We start from the raw sequence: 21,140 nt of genomic DNA on the forward strand, positions 1-21,140 counted from the left end.
ACCATCCATCCATTTTATGAACTGCTTTGTTCAGAGTCACAAGGGGGCTGGAGCCTATCGCGGCTGACATCAGAAAAAAGGCAGACAACCCCCTGGACTTGTTTCTTGTCAGTGGCAAATTGACAAATAACAATTTTCACCATTGTTGAGCGGGAACCACTTCACGAGTAGCAATAAAACAGCAATCTTTAACTGAAACTCGAGGCAAAAATCACAAAATAGGCTTTTAAGAATTGTGCTTGCAATAATAATCTGTATTTTTCCACTTTACAAATCTGAATCCCCATGACAGTCACCCAAACTAGTCTGCATTTTTCACAAGCACAATTTACAGAACATGGTTGAATGAGTGATTATAAACACGAATGACCCCAAAAGGGGGGGGGATACATATAGTACAGTGAACCAAGCAGATAGTTAGGGTCACTGTGCCACATTGCGCAACTACGGGAAAACACTCCGCCACATAATTTTAGAAAGTAGTAACAAAAGGCATAATAAGTTTGACTGTAATATCACCAGTGAAATTTGAGGGACTCTGATATATATATATTAGGGACTCTATTTCAGATGCGCCTGCAAAATCTCAACAAATGAGAACTACCTCACCACTAAAAATGTGGCGCAGTCTGTAAATAGTTGGCCTACATGAGAGGAGCAAAGAGCTGTTAAGCACGTGGAGAAGTTACAAATACGCCACGTTGTATCTTAATATAATCCTGTTAGCTAAATGTAAATGACAAAAAGCTAAATGATAATCAGAGAGTGGTGAGGATTAGAAGGGATTGCAGATCGACCGCACCTGTGGGTGACTCACTTCACGGGATGCGACTGAATGCTACTCTGCGAGACATTCAGACGTTATAATGAAGCAATTTTGTGTCGTTTAAAGGCACAGATTCAAATGTATCCGACGATTGAGCGTGGTGGATTTACATATGAGAGGCTCATCCTGCGCACTCTATAATTAAGAACAGATGTGCAGCACAGCTCATCTGTCTTCTGACGCATGTCAGTTTCCGCAAAGGCAAGCAAGTTTTGCCGGAAAGAAGCTCTTACCTCTATCGGTGTCGTAAAGGTAGACAAACTTCTCCCACTTGTAATGGTCCAGTAGACTGAGAACGGCGCCTCGCAAGCCAGGCCTCATCTGGATGACAAACTGCGCGTCGGCGTCGATGGGGAAGCTGGGTGTAATGAAGGAGGTGTGCAGCGCCCCGCAGAAGGAGGTCAGCGTGTTCATGGACTTCCTGTCGTAGAAGCCGAAGATGGCGTAGACTCCTCGGGAGAACTGAGAGCAGACTGGTGACACAGACGGAGAGTGGCGTCACTGCAGGGACGCTCTGGGAGGCAAGAATTACCTTTACTCACTCAGTGGTGAACCCTCAGGGCCAGCAAGGCCGTGAACACGACCAGAAGCGCAGCCCGACATTTAAAACGGAAAGTATGACATTGAATTGTGGACATTCATAACTGAATTCTCGTCGTTTTGTCGCATTTCTTTTGGCTGTATATGGATGTTACGTTTTCTTGTTTTTTTTGTCCAGTCAGATTTCAGCCTCTCATGGGTTGCCATGCCAATCTAATACAACCATAGAATCAGTAGAGCTAGCCCGTGAAACTTAAACTATATTATAAATGCCACTTTTTCTTTAACCAATCAGATTTAGAATTTGTTCTCGCTGGTGCTTGATGACATCGGCATTTTACGTCCCCCGTTTGGTTTGGTTGGTGTCACGATCTGCACACACTCAAATCACTCAAATCATAAAATCACTCAAGTATGATGTATTTTATTGATGCTGTTGACATTTTTATCATCTTATTATATCGGAATTTTGTTTCTGAACCGCTGCACATGATGTACATGGCACATTTGTCCATGTATGTTTTATTTTGTTTTTGTATAGTATTAACGGTTTCTTCAATTGCAACGCGATAGCCGTGGTATTCAGAGGTGCATTAAGTCGGCTAAATCACCCCTGAATTTACTCAGGAGCAAAGGACTTTCAAAAGATAGATGTTTCACAAAGGTCTGTTCCATATTACAAATATATATGTTGTGACCCTGAACAGGATAAACGCTAGAAAATGGATGACTCATCAATAAGGAATTGAACCTTTTTCCACCGAATTGGTAGTCTCCTCCCCATGACGAGGTTCTGATGCCCCATGCCCCCCACTTGTCCTTGCGTTGGGTAATCAACTAAACTAATGGGGAAATCAGGCCCCCCCCCTGAAACATGAGCATGCAAGTGGGCAAGCGCTAGGCTGCGCTATACTGCAGTTTATGTGGAGTCCGATCCTCTGCTATAAATACTGAGCCGCGCACACATGGAATAAAAAGTTGTTAGCTAGGCAGTAGCTATAGGACTTGTCTTAGTCTAGGCAGGCACATGCTCTGATATTTCTGACCATCTGTCAAGTGTTAATGGCAATATGTCTTAGTTTAAAGCATTTTTTGATGATATCAATTGTGACAGGTTTTGCTAGTACACCGGCTTCTAATCAGGAAATAAATCAGTACTTACCATGGGACCCCATATTAGTTTCTTTAGTGGTTTATAATAATTGGTAGAGCAGACTGGATCACTCGTATCTCCAGAATTGTATGCACGCTGATTTGGTTTGTAATTTGTTTTTTTTAGGTAGTTATCTTAATTAGTGTAGAGGAAACAAGGTAAGAAATCAAATGATCACATGCGTAAATTGAGCACGTCATATTGTGATGAATTAATTTGCCCAAAAAATTGCTAATTATATCATATTTTTTTTTTTTTGGGGGGGGTTTACATTGAAGGAAACAAATCAAATCAAGTCCAACATTTGTTTCACTTAATTGTTGTTATTGTTGCTCTTTTAAAGATAGCTCATGTTCTTTATGATACAAATTAGATGAGAATGAGTCAACAGCACCTCTGCTGGTCGCAGCAGTCATGACCTCCAGGGGGTGGGGGTTTACCGCAGCCCTGTCCGCGGCCCGGTGGTTGTCGACCCCTGCTCTACAGTACAGTATGTCCTTGAACGGTTGCAGGGGATGACTGCAAATATCCCTATTGTGGGATGTATCTTATCTAGTAGGTGTTGAATTCAGGCCATGTCAGTTCAATATAAAACAGACGATTCTTCAATTGAAGCACCAGCACTTGTTATTCAGGTCATGTTGCAAGTGGAAAATTAAATATATCTATAGAGCAGCTCTCAGGTCATAAATCATCCAATTCGACATGGTGCTAAAGTTTTTGTATAGGCGGTGCCAGTCCCCCTGTGGGAACAATGCAACTATGAAGTATAGTCTACAAAGGAGACACGTGCCATTTGTTTTATCACCTAAAGGAGGTAGAGCTTTTTTTTCCTCCCTTTTTTGTACCGCTGCCCAGAATACTAACACAGGTTTTATCGACATGATTAATTTCCGCAAGAGGTGCCCTCATTATGGGAGTTAGTGTGGCGTGATGTTTTTGGGGTTTGTCAGGTTCACACCCAGGTTGTGACACTCTTCTTAGGGCTGCTATATATTCTCTTTTAAATGCGTCAGAGCACTTCGACAGTATATGTGATGATCGATATTTTGGTCTTGTGATGCTCATAGCATGAAGCAGGCAATACTTTTAGAAAGTACCATTATTCCATACTATTATTTAGAATCTCTTCCACTCACTGGCCACAGAAATGGGTACACCCGCGTTATCGAACGCGATCTCCATTCATTTTATATGCCGCTTACTTTGTTGTTTGTCATGGGAAGCTGAAGCCTATCCCAAATAATATCCAATGATGCTCAATTTTCAAGAATACATTGGCGTGTATTCGTTTCCTCATCCATAACTTACATGGCATGCAGTCTTCTACAATTTTATGAAGATTTCCACTCGATCCACTTGATCTTTGCTCTTGCTCACCATGCATACCACCGCCTGCAGTTTTATCAGCCTCTTCGTTCACAAAGGCCGCACTACTTTTGGTCATGTTTTTACATTTTTGGGCCCACGGGCCTGGAAGGCTGCAAAAAACTCCAACTCACCTCTTTCATCAAAATATTGTTTAAAAAGTTAGTGAGCGATACTGTACATGATCGCAGCACCTGTTTTTATCCCGTTTTACCATTCACTCATCATGTGCTATGATGTAATGTATTATGTAACCACAGCACACGGTACGGTTTGTAAAATCTGTTTTCAATGGCCTTACCTGGGTAAACAAAGCTTACATAAATGATCTTTGTTCTTGAATTAGACGTCTTTTGAATATGCAGGTGTACCCCAAGAAGTGTCTTTTGTTGTTTTCGGTTGTGCTACTACATAAAATGTAGGAGGAAGACGTAGAAGCTCTGTGGCCGTCTCCCATCTTCCAGAGACTCTTTGGCATTGCAGCCTTGCAGGTCTATCATGTCGGCAGTCGGGGGAATTGTAAAACTCTCTATATTATGTTGCTATGAACCTAATGTGCATGTGCACCTCTGAGATGAGGCAACGTTTCTCTGAGCAAGAATTAGAGAAGAAATAGATAAGAGGAGGAATCCAAAGTGTTAGAAGAGGTTTCACACTGAGATGGTAGGTGAGGTGAGAGGACTGAAGTGTGATGCCATGCCATCTTGCACAAAAAGTGACAAACACAGCTCCACTTTTTGTGAATATGTACATTTACAACATTGTATTCCCTAGTAACACAACGCTTAGATAATAGCCGATGGTTATGTAAGGGTTAGTTACAGCCAAAGAAAAAGGAACATTTTGAGAATGTGCCTTCTTGGGTATTATAGCGGAAATCGAAAAACATATTTTTTTCAAGAACGTGCTCTATGCAGGCCCACTAGTTGAAACACAGCATTCTGATTAATATTGCGTTTGTGGAATATGAGTTAAGAAACAGAATCCATCCGTTTTTAGCCATCTCAGGGGGCGGCCATTTTGTCACTTCCGTCGACTGATAATGACATCATACACCCTCAGGGTTCAGATAACGACCAATCATAGCTCAGCTTCAGAAAACAGGTGTAGTCTTTTTCGCACATACAGTCAAACAGAATAAGGAACATACTCTCAATCTGGTGATTGGCCAAGTTGCCTGATGTCACGGTCCGTGATGCAGCACAAAAGCGCCTCATTGGTTGGAAGGAAATGGAATGGATGTTAGCACTCAGGAAGTGGAATTTAGGGCTGAAACGCTTACTCGAATAAGTCGAATAAATCGACTTGAAAAAAGATTGAAGCAAAATCTCTCGTCGAAGCTTGGATCATTTCTTTCCACATACGTTTCTAACTGCAGACGCACGTGACTCCTTGTCGAAGTATGTTGGTGCAATTGCAGCAAACCAGGAGGAAAGACACACAGAATGTCCAATGTTTGGAATCATTTCACATGTGAAAAAAAAAAAGATAAAAGTGCGCTGTGTACTAAAAAGCAGGAATGGCGTACATCATATATACGATAACCCAACACAGTGGTATAGAAAACAAGGTTTGTAATGTACTAATAAATGTGAGTTGTTTTTTTTTTTCAAAGCAGAAAGTAGACGCTAGAGTAGTGCTCAAAGCCGAAAGGAGAAGCAGCAGGGTTTGAGGTTGTTGGCCCAAAGGAGAAGAGAAGGAAACAGACGGTACTTGTCCTACCTTGTCAGGGTCGGTTAGAGAGGACACAGCTGCTGCTCCAAAATGACCGTCTTATAAATGACGGGGTCAAAGACGACCAGTTCTATTATTACACAACCAGAAGGTCTCACGTGAGGCTGCCATAAATAATGAAGTGATGGACGTTGTCCTGATTTTTTTTCTTTTTTACGCTGACCCAGCACAGGCTCGTTTATTGGAGCATCTGTTTGGATGCCCATGGAACTACCAAACTAAATCTTCCTGATCACTCAAGACACCTTCCACCGAAGAGCTGGATAAAGTGGGCGGGGAGAAGGCAGTCTGGGCTCAGCGGAAAAATGATGTTGTTGTTTTTTTTTTAATGCCACTCTTAGATTAGATTGCGATAATTGCGCAGGTTCTCCTAATGGCGTGGTCAGTAAGTGTATGATGCCTGTTTTATTCCACTTAGGTGATTTATTTTCAAATTCGCATGAGGGTGCACACCGCGGTGCAATTTTTCTCAATTGACGAAAGGCGGGGATAACCGAAAGCAGTGAAAGTAGGTGTTTCCCCTCAGGCGGTAGACATGAATGTCGTTCTGTTATCTCCCTCTATAGATAATAGCCTTACAAAACATTTACTTGCAGTGTATTTACCCAAAGCTCAGCTGGCTTCATAATGTATCACTGTTGGATTATCTGAGAAAAACAACGAGATGGAATTTAGCAGATGAAGCAGCGTGGCCGAAGGGAATCTACGTCAACGCCACAGAGACAAGGCCTGGGGCTATTAGAGGCTTGCAGGGGAGAAGAGTACACTTTATTATTTCACTGCAGCAAAGTGAAAAGCCTGCTAACACTCCACCTACGCCGACGTTCCATGCACGGCAAAACAATTACCCAAGGACCACTACAACAGGAGGCAGAGGAAGGAGGCTGGAAAGTGCTGCTAGGCTCTACAGAAGAAACTTGAAAAAGGAAACATGTAAATGATTGTTCAAATTAATATTCTCCAAGAATTTGCATGGAAAACAGCTTAGTGTGTATGAAATTAACGCTCATTTATTAAATTAGGAGCACTCTGACAGGACGTGCTTTTGCCAGAATAATGTATCACTTGCAAAACTGATGCAAAATCACAGAGTTCAAGATTGTAATATCGCTTTATTGGCTAAATAGAGGACCCAAAGGAACAAAATGTGATTTGTACAATACAAAAATAACAACTTAAGACGGCTTTGATGGTCTCCAAACTCCTTTTTGAGCAGACTATTTTGAAAAATGGGTGAGCAAATACGTCTTAACTCATAAAATGAATAAGGATTATTTTTCTTATTTTAAGACAATTTATAGAATCAACCAAAACATTTCCTTTACAATAATATGTTCCATGCGCCTTCACTACTCCAAACAGGGCATACTAATTAAAGGGACGGTGGGGCCGGGACGGCCATGTTTTCACTGACAAGTTCTATTTTTTTAATATTATTATTATATTATTATATTTTATGATCAGGAAAATGAAAAGAGTTGCCATTTTCTATTTTATCAATACATTTGGGAGAAATTAGGAAATAAGTGACCCCATGAATAACGCCTCTTGTTAATGATGAGAATGGACGCGCCCCTACCGTTCTATCCATGTTCGGTCGGAGTCTCGGGAGGAACCGATTCCAAACTCTCAATTGGAAATCATTGTACTTTCATTGCTTATAACATCCAGAAACGGTGATGAATTGGCATCAAAATGTATGTGGACATCCCTACTAATGACCACTTCAACATATCAAAACGATTAACCTCTCTGTGGTTGATTTATATGAAAATGGGGAAATATGGAAGTGAGCAGAACTACATAGATTTATGATGGGACGAGCGCACACGCGTCTTTGCTTTTAAAAAAAAAAACAATGGATGAGGAATGGCCCCAGTTTTTCGACCTACAACACGCCGTCCAATTTGGAACGAAACAGCCGAAATGGCGCATTCCAATGCGGCCACACTTGGCTGTGGAGTCAAGACACCCCCGGTGTCCGATGAGGTCATACCTCACTCTGACGCCGCTTCACTCTCGCGGCTGCAAGCGGTGTTGGACAACGCACGCGACTGCTTGGGAGGCAACCCCGCCACATGAAGACGCAGGCTCATGATCACCTCCTCATTTTAGTACTGATGTCATTTTTACATACAAACCTATTATATAATAGGTTAAGTTCACCCAAGTGTCCCTATAATATTGTGTTTGTGGAATATGGATTAAGCAGCAAAATCAAATGATCTTTTTACATTTCAGGGGGCGGCCATTTCGTCACTTTCTGTCGACTGAAAATGACATCACAGTTGCTTAAGTAACGACCAATCACGGCTCACCTCTTTTCTAAAGCTGGGCCATGAATGGTTGTTACCTAAACCCTGAGCAACTGTGATGTCATTTTCAGTCGACAACAAGTGGCAAAATGGCCGCCTCCTGAGCTGGACAAAACGGGTGAATTTGACTGCTTAACTTTTCTTTTTGGGTTGGCTTCCGCTTTTAAAAAACACTCTTTTTAACCTTCCACTCATTAAAGATGCATGGAAAATGTATGTAAATGTTTTCAAATGGAATCAATGAGTCACTAATCTGGTGGCATCTTTGCATTCCCCGTGTCCTTGAATAATCTCAGGTAGCATTGAGTCTCAAAAGCAGCCCTTTCTGAGGCGGCCGTGGTGTTTGCAACAATGTTGCCGCAGCGTCACTGTAGTGCCACTTGTCACAAGTCATCACTGTTGCTCTGCTGCAGCGCTGACATGCCAGCACATTCTCATGCACGGCGTGAGAGATGAACACATCCAGCGGCTCGGCCCCAAACCCATTTGGCCAGAGCAAAATGCATTTTTACAGCATTATGTCTGGGCCACAGGTTGCGAGTGTGCTGAAAAAGTGTTTAGTAAATTTACAACTTAACTGAAGTAGATAAATAAACTCATTTTAATGGATGGTTCATTTATTTTGGCATAAGCATAACCTATAAAACCAAAACGTTTACTGTATGTATAATAAATCTGATAGTGTTTATTATAATACAGATTATTGCTTGTGTTTGTTTGAAAAAAATGCATGGGAAAAGAACCTTGAAGGCCAAATTAATGTGTTAAAGCACCTGTGATACGACGTGATATGTAAAAGTTAAAAGTGGAATGATTCCAATCAAATTGTTGGGTCAGCGCTAACTGTTGTATAAAACATTATAAACATTGTTTCAGTACTTTTCATAAACCAACACATCTCCCCGGAAAATCTGAATAAGAACGCGTTGTTATTGAATGCATCTTAGAATCCGTTTCAGCATCCGAAAATTATTGTCTCACGTGCACTTGTTTTAATTACAGTCCTTGTTGTTAAGACAGGCCAGAGATTTGGATTCGTCCCTCTTGGACGTCTTTTTTTATGTTGGTGGTGCTAATTGTCCTATCAATATTTGTACTCTAGGATCAGTCCACTCATGTATCAATCGACAGGTTTCTGTTATATATTGTCCTCACATCCATTTGTCATGCGTGTGTTAATCTTTTTTTTTTTTTTTTTTTTTAGGATGCCACACAACATCCCAATGACAATGTCGGGTGTGTGACCATGGTCGGAATTGATTTTTCCACTAGGGAACAAACTGGAACCAGGCACACATAAAAACGCGAGCGCACGGAATGCAGCCCTCCATCTATTGATCAAAAATGCCAATAACACACATTCGCCATGAGGGATTTGTGTACAGTCATTATCAAGCGACCCGGCGAGAGGACAGCGTCGGGCTTTATTCCATTGGAAACGCAAGCAGGCCGTCACCCCTCTCATTGACACTTGCTGATCCTCGTCATTTCGCGGCAATACAAAAGAGCACGTTTTGAAGATGACGCGCACGATCAGAAGAAATAAGCCGATTTGACTTCTCAGTCATCTTGGCACATTAGTATGAAAACCAGCGACGTGAGCCGTGGCAAAGCTCAGGAATGACTAACCTATCACTCTGGGCAGAATAGAAACGTGTCAAAATTATCAGCACTTTCACTTGCTGCATAAACAGCCGGCAGGCTAGCAGGACATTATGCAACCCAGATGACTAAAATAAGAAATAGATTTACTTTGGTGCATTTGTCAAACGGTCTGACTGGTGTACGTGATTAACTTCTCAATGGTCTTTTATAGAATGGAAAATTGTCTACGTTTGGCTTACATTTCCGTCTTTCGCTACTATTAACCCTCCTGGTAAGGTTTGAATCAACGGACGGATGGAAAAACATTCCGACAATTAGATTTGCGCTAAATGCGCAGCCAAACAATGAAGTTGACCAAGCCTCTATTTTCTTGAATTCTCTCAGGTAATTGTATTGACATTAAATTAAATTTGAGCTTCATTAAAGGCTATGCCTCATATCAAGACGTAAAATCCTGTGATTTCTTGCAGCCAAAAATTGATGCTAATATTTAGATGAGTGACTGCCATTATTGTCAATAAGTCTTCACACATGAGGTGCAGAAAGAGACGTTTTTAGTTCAAAGAAAACGAGATTAAAGATTTGAATTTGACATTTGAAAATGTCTTTGTGTCGGAAATGTGTCAAAGGGCTACATACACCTAGAAGTGATTCCCTAACACTGTGGTGCAGCACATTCGTGTGCTCATGACAACTGTCCAATTTAAATTTGAACTGGTCCAAACATTATATAGTGACCTGCAGAACAATTAAACACTCGTCCATTAGATGGCAAATGGTCCACCATCTGTTGTCATTCATACCACAAAATAATAGCTTTGTGTTCAACTAAGGAGGCCCTGATTTCATACGGCACAAATTTGTGATGAACTTGAAACAAGATCATAATTTTTTTTTCAATATTTAGACTTTTTGTGACTTTTGGTTTGGCGGTGTGCCGACAGTGCCATGAATATGTTGATTGCCTTTGCGGGCGCTCACTGTTTCTCACACTTGCTTAATGTTCATATGTGAAATTACATTCAGAGAGGACTGACATTATAAGTTATCACGCCTGAACCAAAAATACTTGCAAAAAAGAATGCAAAAAAACAAATCATGTGAAATACTGTGTTCGGTTTGCGAACAGTGCTTTCCAAAATACATTACAATAACGATTTTAATTACAAGGATAGTCATCCGCATGTTTATTTGTAAGGACAAGACGATTAGTGTGATTTAACAGATTTATAGATTCATGTGTATAATAGCAACGACTGCCAAAGTGCCCTTGAGCTAAACACTGACCTTCCTACGGCTGCAATGGAGATAAATCAGCAGCTGGCAGTGCGAGGCTGTAGTGCGTCATTGTTTGCAAGTTTGCGCCAAGTATCGTACAGGCGACAACATCATGTCTCAAGTTTCTGATCTTGATCAATCTCTTTCATCGATGAATTGCAAAGCCACAGCGTACAAAGTCCAATGTACTTTAAGTCCTTCCTTGCCTCCATCAGCTCATCCATTTACGATACTGCTTGAACACATGATGTTAAAATGAGCAAATAATAGTTACGGTAACGACGTGGGAGAGACTGAATGTTTTGAACACTTCTTATTAGGTGGCATCAGATTGTGCAGGTCTACCTGACGCTGTGGCATCTTTTTGACATGTGCATATAATGTACTGGAGCTTTGGGACGTGCAGGCTGAGCTTTTTTGTGTGACAGCATTTTGTACTGTGTGAGTCGTTTAAAGCAAATACATCTTGTCACCAGGCAACCGAGTATCAGTAGATGCAAGAGAAGAAATTTCGTTTAGTATTTTAAGTAAGCTGAGCGGGGGATGCATGTCTGAGTTCATATGCATATTAGTGTCTAATTAGCACAAAGAAAAGTGGCTAAACACATAATTACATGCTGAGCCAAAACAATGTGACATCTCCCTATACCTGACATCACTCTATCTAGGGCTGCTTGATAATGAAAAAAAAATGTAATCATGATTATTTTGGTAATAATTGAAATCACGATTATTCAAACGATCATTTTTTTTTCTTTTTTTGTACAAAACAAGAAAATGTTTAAATGTAAACAACATAGACGAATGTATGTAAGTTACCTTTGGATCAAACAAAATCTACAAAATTAATTATGAAATAATAATAAAAAAAAGTGCACATATATAAAATCAAGTATGATAGAGTTGGATCGAATGAATATTAATCATCATTTTTTACAATTATGCCAATTTTGTAATCGTGGAGTGTAATCATCGTAATTGTAATTGAATTTCGATTAATTGCAATCCAGGTTTCACCAACATACATTGTAACCACAGCTGTTTACATACACTGAAAGGTGTTCTTTGCCATTTTGGTTGCTCTGTGAGTGGTTTTGCAATTAATACTTTTAGAAATTGTGCAACAAGAATCACTGTTAAGAGTTTTAACGCTCCGAAAAAAAATGTACCTGAAACGAATGACTTGAATGCAATAACCTCCATCCTAAAGCCTGAAGCCTGCTTCACAATCAGGGTGTGCGACTACTCACAGGCATGCGTGACGGAGAAGCTGTTGGAGGACTCCAGATTGTCAACATTATAGTTGAGGTGGAAAGGTTTCTCCGTCGCGTTCTGGTTAGTGTTGTACAGCTGCACTGCAAACCTGAAGGCGCTGTGCTCCTGGACTGTGGAGCGCATGAAGAGTCCACCTACAAGTAAGGAACAAGTCACATGGGGCAGTTCCAACATACTTTACATGACAAATCCAAGCGGCCATTTTGTCTTCTGTCGACTGAAAATGACATCACAACTGCTCACAACGACCAATCACGGCAGAAGACAAAATGGCCGCCCCCGGAGATGGCTAATAAACGAGTGCATTTTGCTGCTTAATTTATATTCCACTCTTTCGCTTTAAGTGCCTTGCAATTGAATGTGATTGTATAAGACTTCTAGTCACATATAGCTTTATTTGCTCCATGCTAATAGTGCAATATTTCATTTAGCATTTTTGTTATTCCATAGTTTTATTTGCTTATATTGAAACCCAGCCCACCATTTTTATGTCAATGCTTGACTTTCCCCTCTTTGGGATTACAAAAGCATGATTTTATCTTCTGATTTGGATGAGGGGGCTTGGCTTGACACCTGAAGGCTGCAGGTTTGAAATCGTTTGGGAAAACAACACCGACAGCCCACAATATGCAAATGTAATGGCATGCTGCAGAGTTGCCCTTGAGCAAGGCGCCAACTCCTAACTGAAACTCTCTCAATGTAATCCTCCAGTGGACGTGTGCTTTGGATCTTGTGTACAGTATACAATGCATTGCATGGAATTGCTGCTATTGTGCCAAGAAAGTGTCATATTGTTCTACTTTTTATCCTTTAAAAATGAGTCAAAAGAGCAAAAATGTTGGGGTAGCTAATGGCGGCAAGATATTTGTATTCTTACAAAACATATTCAAAGTGATCTTATGTACAGTAGTAAAACTTGAAGAATGGCCAGGGATGGGCAAATGGCAGCCCAATCAATCAATAAAAAAACTTTTTTTTACAAACCCTCCAAAAATCCTTGAATAAACACAAAAAAAACAAGTCAATGTTTTCCATGAAAAACAGGGCGGGTAATAAATCCTAGAGAAAAAATCCAAAATATCAAAAAATATTGGGAAAAAAGGAAAACAATTGTTATATGCAAATCCGTGGGTGGCAAACTGCAAACATGCAGAGGTCAACTATTATTTTAATTTGTAATATCACCATTCATGACTAGATGGCAGAGAGTCTAAGTTGCACTTACACTGCGTCTGACACTGTGTTTTTTTTATTACGTGAGTATAGCCCTATTATTTTTTTAAGATTTGGAATGATAGGCAGGACAAACATAGCACCTCAATATGATTACATTTTGAGTGAGTTGATTTTTGTCGGGGTAAAAAATGACAAATTAAGTTCTCGTGCATAATATTGTTTTTTTGTTCAGCAGTTTTGTGGAGAAAACAAATTACAGGATTATTTGGTTGTTTGCTTCAAACCCTTTGTTGTTGACTTAGGAATGTGGATCTTTTACACATACACTGAAAAATATATAATCCAAAATGAAATATATCAAGAGCACATATTTTGCACGTATGCACATATTTGGTCCATTTTTACAATAGCATGTTTGTCATACATCTGGTTAGGAAGTGCGTGGTTCTATGTGACCCCCCCTCCCCCAGTAGCACTGATGAAAAATTGTGGCCCACTCCAGCATTGAAGTCGCCCATTCCTGTCATTTCAGCATTGTATAATATGCGAGCTAGCGCAGTGGCCAAGTAGTTAGCATGTGACCCTCACAGCTGGGTTCAAATCTGGCTACAGGCCTTCCAGTCTACATTGACATTGGTCTTATCCTGTGCAATGACAATAAAGAATCTAATGGTTAAGTAGTGGTTGCTCTGATGCCCCACAGTTCGGAGGTTGGAGGTTCAAATCCTGACTGTGGCCTTCCTGTGTGATGTGAAATGTGCGTGTTCTCCAGAGCACTGTGCTCTGGCTTTTTTCCTCACTCCAAAAATACGCATGCTAGGCAAAACGTAATTGTTCATAGATGTGACTCGTTTGACTATTATGTGCGTATGCAGCGACCAGTCCAGGGTGTACCTCACCTCTCGCCCTAAATCGTCTGGGATATGCTCCAGCTCACCCGAATCCCACAATGACGACCAGCATGACTGAAATTGATTTGTGATATTCACTACTACTACCCATGCTTGAAATCCCGGTTCACATTTTTCTTTGCGGTTTTTGTTGTGTGACAGCATCTCCCAACATTCACGTGCCGTTTCTGGGTTGAATTTTACTAACCAAACATGATCGTATACTTCTGCGATTGCCCGAAGACAGCTGGGATATAGGCTCCAGCACTCTCCGCGACCCTTGTGAGGATAAGCGGTATAGATAATGGATGGATGGATCGTATACTGTACTTCCAAATGAACTTGCGGATTGCGCATACTTAATCAATACATTTTGATGCAGAGTGTCCCATTTCGGCTGTGGGCATGCAGAGACGGCGTCGGCATGAACTTACCGATGTTGATTTGGTTCGGAAAGCCAGCCATCGAGTCTCCGCACAAACACAACAAAAGTGTCGCCACTATGCCCGGCCACATTTTTCGATCCGTGAAGTGAGACGAACTCCTGGTGATGGAGGAGCACAGCTAGCGCACCATGTACGCGAGCTAGCTCGGGGAAAAATCCACAAGATGTGCGTGATGGGGCTGCTGTGCGCACACACCCACGAACAATGTGCGCCCGCGCCAATGCGTCCTACGAACCTCGTAAACCTAAAGACGGCGTATTATATACAAAAAAAAGGGCGTAAGTGTTGATGGAGGAGGAGAAGGAAAAGGGCACGGTGAGCTCCTTTTTTATGGACGAGGAGCGCACAAATTGCCCACTGAGGCACAGGGAGAGAGAGAGAGAGAGGGGGGGGGTGGGGGGCGGGGGTCAAACTTGTGTCTGTTGACGTTGAATTTCAAGCTCAGCCACATAGTCGCTGCAGCGTGTTTGTGTGTGCGCGCGCGCGTGCGTGTGCGTGTGTCTGTGTGGGGGGGGGGGCGTGCGTGTGTGGGTGTGTGTGTGTGTGCTTCAGCTGACTGCCTTCCAATTCAGCGCTAATCAACTTTTATTGTGCTAATTCAGATTTTTACATTAGAAAAATCATCGCGCATCAGCTAACAAAAACTACATTGAGGCCATAACTGGCTAAACGTAAATAATTTGATTATTGCTGTGTCTTTCTTCAACTCTAAATCTGCTACAACACAAAATGTACTACTAAAAAATGTGTATCGGCCCATCTTATCGGCCCATCTTAGACAGCGTTTTTTTGTTTTGTTTTGTTTTTTGTCATTGTTTTATTGTAACGAAACACCACATTTGATTAACAGAATTGAGATTTTAGCATAGAATTAGCAGATACGGAGCATGTGAACACTAAGCACGTGCAATGATTCAACAAAAATGTATTTTCAAAACAAACAATTGAATTAACGTTCAAAAACGAATTTAGGTAACACAGGTCCGGTCCTCAAGAGCTTCTATCCAGCCTGTTTTCCATCTCTCCCTGCCTGCAACACACCTGATTCAAATGATCCGCTCATCAGCAAGCTTTGCACAAGCCTGATAACAATTGTGAGTCATCAAGTACTATTAAAATCCACAAATTTCCAGCTGCAACTGGACTACACTGTCCCAAACACTATCGTGTCAAAGCTAAAAGATAAGCAGACTGCCATGGGTTTTGTTGGATGCAGAGATTAGCAATAGCTTCTGATAAATAGCACATACTTGATGTGTGGGCTACAGTGAACTCCCACAATTCACCATTCAATATTTCCTCTATTCACCTTTTTCCTGTGGCATCTAACCTTGAGTATTTGATGTAGAACTCATCTGCTATTCGCACTATTTCTGTAATGCTATAAGTTGCCACAAGACTCTTCCAAAGAATTGCCTTTTTTTTTAACACTGGGCCCCAAATCCTCTGTGGTGCCTCTTCACTGCCCTTTCGATTGAAAGAGAGCATTGTACTGTACAGTGCTGCCTGGAAATGTATTTATGCACGAAAGAAAAAAGTGAGAAAGAGATAGAGAGATTAAAAATAGATCTTTGAGAAAGGTGGGTTTTCTACCATTCCTAAATAATGCATTTTCATTATAAAATGTAAATTAGAGCAGCTCCATTCATCTGTGCTGTGATTTAATTTACACATGTGATTAATGGTTAAGGATAAACACTCTTGTGAAAGGATTCAGAGCGTTTTATTCACTTATTGCTTATACCCACCGTGCTGGATATTCCATTCGATTAGGAGCATAATACAATATCAATTGCACCCAGAGTGGGATTTGAGGCATTGCGTGTGGCGAGTATAAAAAAAAAGGTAAAGAATAAACATTTATGAAAAAAAAGAAAATCTGTTTGATCGTAAACATTATGAATGTAAATGTAATGTACTTTGCGTGGAATTTGAAGTTTAAAAAAAATCTAGTCTTTGTGAAGAGCCATATGGTGGGTGCAATTAATAGCATAGGGGTGTTGCTAGTGGCTTTTTTCCAAGCAGCTAATGAACGCATTCTAATGGTAAAAAGAATCAGAAATGGTGTGCTTTCTGCTCTTGTTTTTTCCTCATTATTTCAATAAGACAAACATTTCACAGAGCAACGTGAACCGAGGCGCAGATGAATTCCTGTCAACCACTTGTCAATAGCCATTTATCATAGCCTGTGAACTTAGCCTCCTTTTATATACAGCAATTGCTTGCTATAATCCACAGAATTACACAAGTTGTGAGCCCGGGGGAGTGGAGTGGCCTAAATACACGTGAATCCAGTATTACATGTAGCACACTTAACACAGAGAAAATAGTTAACGTTCCACTTGTCAGCCACTCACAATAATCAAGTCAAGACAAGGACAGCTGATATAAATTATCCCCACTGACCACTAGTACTCTGAAATATTTGTTCAAACTGATAGCTGACCCTGACAATGTGTTTTAATTCTGTTATACTGTATTGCAATTACGTACAGTAGAGTACTTGAAGCAGGTCAGTCAGGTATTGTGTTTTTTATTTGAGGCTAAGGTCCCATTTCTTAATTGAGAGTTAAAACCTATCAAACTGGCGGCTGAACTTTGCATGTCTGCGTTTCAAATTTAAGATGACTGAAGCCAAAGCCTGCTGGGAAGAACTCACGTTGCTATTTTACGCTGCTTCATTTTGCACGGGTGGCTAACGTAAAGGGAGCTTGGCACTCGATGATTAAAGATGAGAAATCCTACTGTCTAAAAAAAAAGCAGCACATTGCACATCTTTTGCTTTTATTGATTTCAAGTCAGGGCTTGAAAAAAAAGTCGAATAAAATGCGATTGGAGTGTGTAGTATACTGGATGCTCAGCAGACCGCTATGACGCTCACTGCTGTTATTTCGCAACTGGCGTGAAGCCAATAAAACGAACAGGCAAGCTGAGGGAATGCTGATTAACAAGTATTAATAATGAAGTACTGTGGTAAAATTAATGGTCGGGGAAATGGATAGCACCACAGTGGTGTAACAAAGGGAGGTTTTATAACCGACCCATTAAAGTAATGCCTGTGACAATCCTGAGATGAAACGATATTGTACTTCGTGGTCTGAAGCTCACCAGAAAGGTCAGCAGATTGAAAGAAAGAAAAAGTTGAGAGCTATAAAATATATATATATATATAAAATAATAATCTACCGTGACACCTTTCCTGTTTCTTCCTGTATTTATGGCTCGCAATAAAGTTTTAGGCCGAGCCTCTCGATACGCCTCGTCTGAAATTACAGGCCCTCACTTTATTGCTTTTCAATTAACTTGACTATTCACATCTTTTTTAATGGCTTCTTTTAATATGACGATCTTATCTTACCCTCATATGAACTTTTCAAAAGCATAGTTGACCAGAAGCAACGTTCAGCCTGAGTTTGGGGAGCAGATAGAAAAATTAGTTTGGAGTAGGAAAGAAGTTTAGATGATTTTTAGACATGACAGCTGTTGGATGAATGACTTCATCTCAGTGTGAGAATTAGACAAGCATCTTTTGATGAGTTTTCAGTCATCTGAATATATCATCCAGTCAAAAGATATTTGAGCAATGACAGATTTGAAACACCACAGTGGATTCAAAATAAAACAATTCAGAAGTTAGTGAAATGTGGACTTCAGCTTTAATTTAGGAGGTTTCACAACAATATGGCATTTTATGCAGATTACCTCCATTTTCAGGATCTCGAAAGCATTTGGACAACGTGACTTAAGTCTAAATATAACCATAATAGTTAGTACTTGATGAAAATTGTTTGCAGTCAATGACAGAAGTTTGGAGCCCGTGGACATCACTTTCTTCATAAAGACTTTTACTGTATGTCTACTCCATACATATGCATTAAGCAACCTCATCTACCAAGACATTTACTCCATTAACAGATTGAATGTCCATTTACCATTTGCGAAATTTGTAAAAGTGCATATTGATCTTGATATGGGTCTTTTTTTTTTTTTCTCAGAGCACATTTGTACTGGAAGTATCATTTGCTAAATAGCTAATGTGATCACAGCTTTTATGGGCCTAACCAAGTGTTTCAAGTGTGACACCCTGATGTGCTCACAAAGAGACGCATGTTAATTAAAGCCAATGGAGTACGTAAACCTTCATTAAATAATGAATCCACGTGAATTAACCTGGCTAAATGATCAGCTATGTTAGTATCAGTTGATATGGAGGATATGATGTTTTATATACAATCACACCGCCCAATATCTTGACTATTTTTCAGATTATCTCTTGAGATAAACATTGGTTTACAAAAAGCAGATTTCAAAAAAAGGAAGAAAAAAAGAATTTTGAACTTTAAAAATATCCTGATCGTTCCCATTGTTATGACAAAAGAAGCAATGCATTACACAAAACCTCATTTTCAACCACTTAACCTGTTCAGGTTCAAGGGTGCATTACAGTACTTCAGCACATCACTAAGTAAGCACTCTCCATGACAATATTTGCTTTTAAAGAATTCATAAGCACCTCAAGAATTAAAAATACCATAAATACAACGCTACTTGGATCTTAACAATTCATAAATTTAATAAGCAGCCAAAACGATGACTCTTGATGAGGAATGAGTCAAGTTGACCTTTGAGAGATGAACTTTGAGAAGGAATATCACTTACTGTAGCGTATTGCATGACGTCCTTCCAGGAAGACGATTTTTTCAAAAGCAAAAGGAAGAGATCAGTCGTCCAGAGTCGTTATTAGTCGTCAACCAGATTCAATGTTTCATGCTGTATGTTTCTGTATGTTACTATTTCGTTTCACTTCCTTGCGTTGCTGAGTAAAAGGTACAATTTAAATTTGCAAAAATAACAGTACTGTATAGCACAAAGAAGCGTAGCTGCTAAATTGTCAAACCGATCGCTTAATTAAAACTAAAATGAAAATCAAACACTGTTGTAATTGTGTGAGCAACAAGCGCAGCAGTACAGTAATCTTGATGAAAATATGTTACAAAGCGAATGTTCCTCCAGGCAGAGTTAAACGGTTATAGATTTTCATTATAAACCTTCTGTTTTCGTCACTTGTCTCTTTTCCAGCCAGACGTAAACGACATCAGCTTTCATATCGCAGTGGTTCTCAAACTTTTTACACCAAGTACCACCTCAGGGAATACACGCCTCTCCAAGTATCACCATAATAGCCAGCGTTAAAATACGGCATCATAGCAAAAATTAAACAAATGTACTGTAATGGATTAAACAAATGAAAAACACTGCACCATTATGCACAGTTTGAACATCCGCCGTAATACACAGATTCTTTTGCATACCACTAGAGGGAGCCCGTGTAACCACTGTTGGTACCACACTTTTGGAAGCACCGCTTTAGAGGATAGAGCAATAATTAGTGCTTGATCCCCTCAGGTTCACTGAACCGCGTGTGTGTGTGCGGGGGAGGGGGGGGGGGTGTGCTTCCATATCCACATTGCGTGCATATGTATAAAGAAAGAAACGTCCTGCCTATGGCGTCATTATGGCTGCTCCCCTTGCCTTTAGCGTGGCCTGTAAATCATGTAGCACGAACCTACCATGATTCTCTGATGAGGCGCGCATTGCGACACTCCATCACGCCAAGCACCAAAGTTTGCTTTGACCTCTGGCATGGAACAACTTTTGGAAAGATGACACGATGGACACAAGAAGCTGTGATGGACTTGATTGCAAAATAGGCTGCAGAGCAATCATACAAATGGATATGATGAACATATTGATGATACATGAGCAGCTGTGAGGTGGAAATAATTTTGAGTTGATACCACTATGGAGGCTGACTTGATCTTTGTTCAACTATCTGCGATATTTGATTACAGAGGGCACAATTAACCTGTGAATCCACTTTTGTTACATTTTTATTTGGTGGTGTGCAGAAGCATTTTTTTTTTTAAATATGTGCCTTGGCTCAAAAAAAGTATGAAACACTGCTTTGAAGAGCGCTGTACTACAATTTGTTGTCTTACATTTTACAAACGACTAATAACTAAGTATGGCACTTGCGTGGCCATTTAGAATGTTAAAATATTGCAAAAATTGGAGTTGAAAAGTACACCATCCATTTCGATTGTGGAAGTAGTATAGTATACGGTTCTGTTTGATGTTTCTGTTTGATTATACTTGGGGTGTACGAGACGAGTGAATACTCTCTACTGTGACAACAGTGGCCTCTAGTGGTTGGAAAGTAAAGTTACATTTGTTCTCAATCCCCTCGGTAGGTCTTCGGCTAGTTGCTACGCTGCATCTGCTGTTATTTAAATGATCATTTGCTGTGGCTCTGAGTTCAAGAGAACATTTGTCATAACTGCATGGGGGATTCATAATGCATGCATCAAACACCAGACCCCATGTTTTGATCATTGTTTTTTTCAACATTACCTGCTTAAGATAAACGCACATTTTAATGTTGTGCAGCTGGTTTATATAAAATTCATCAAAAAGGAGCAGTAGGTGCCCGGCTAAATTCTCCTGATGTAAAGAAGGAAACGCTGCACTTTGTTG

At 40.3% G+C, this 21,140-nt stretch overlaps 1 protein-coding gene across 6 annotated transcripts in view; it reads right to left on the minus strand.

Annotated features, from left to right (window-relative positions):
* Positions 1-14,986, minus strand: part of LOC147133219 (glutamate receptor 3) — a 56,805-nt gene extending 41,819 nt beyond the window's left edge. For 4 of the 6 annotated variants that reach the window (XR_015081851.1, XM_086012436.1, XM_086012433.1 and 1 more), the window contains exons 1-3: positions 14,595-14,986; positions 12,070-12,228; positions 1,060-1,299 (exon numbers count right to left, since the gene is read on the minus strand). Coding sequence is in view for 5 of the 6 variants with exons in the window: in XM_086012436.1 (XP_085868562.1) it covers positions 1,060-1,299; positions 12,070-12,228; positions 14,595-14,676 (481 nt within the window). In the remaining variant the exon portion in view is untranslated. The remainder of the gene's footprint in view (positions 1-1,059; positions 1,300-12,069; positions 12,229-14,594) is intronic. The other 2 variants (XM_086012432.1, XM_086012431.1) reach the window with 1 other exon arrangement.
* Positions 14,987-21,140: the final 6,154 nt, after the last annotated feature.

The sequence above is a fragment of the Filicampus tigris genome, chromosome 17 (genome assembly GCF_054856515.1).
Source record: "Filicampus tigris isolate MCC_2025a chromosome 17, RoL_Ftig_1.0, whole genome shotgun sequence".
NCBI classification, from domain to species: Eukaryota; Metazoa; Chordata; class Actinopteri; order Syngnathiformes; family Syngnathidae; genus Filicampus; species Filicampus tigris.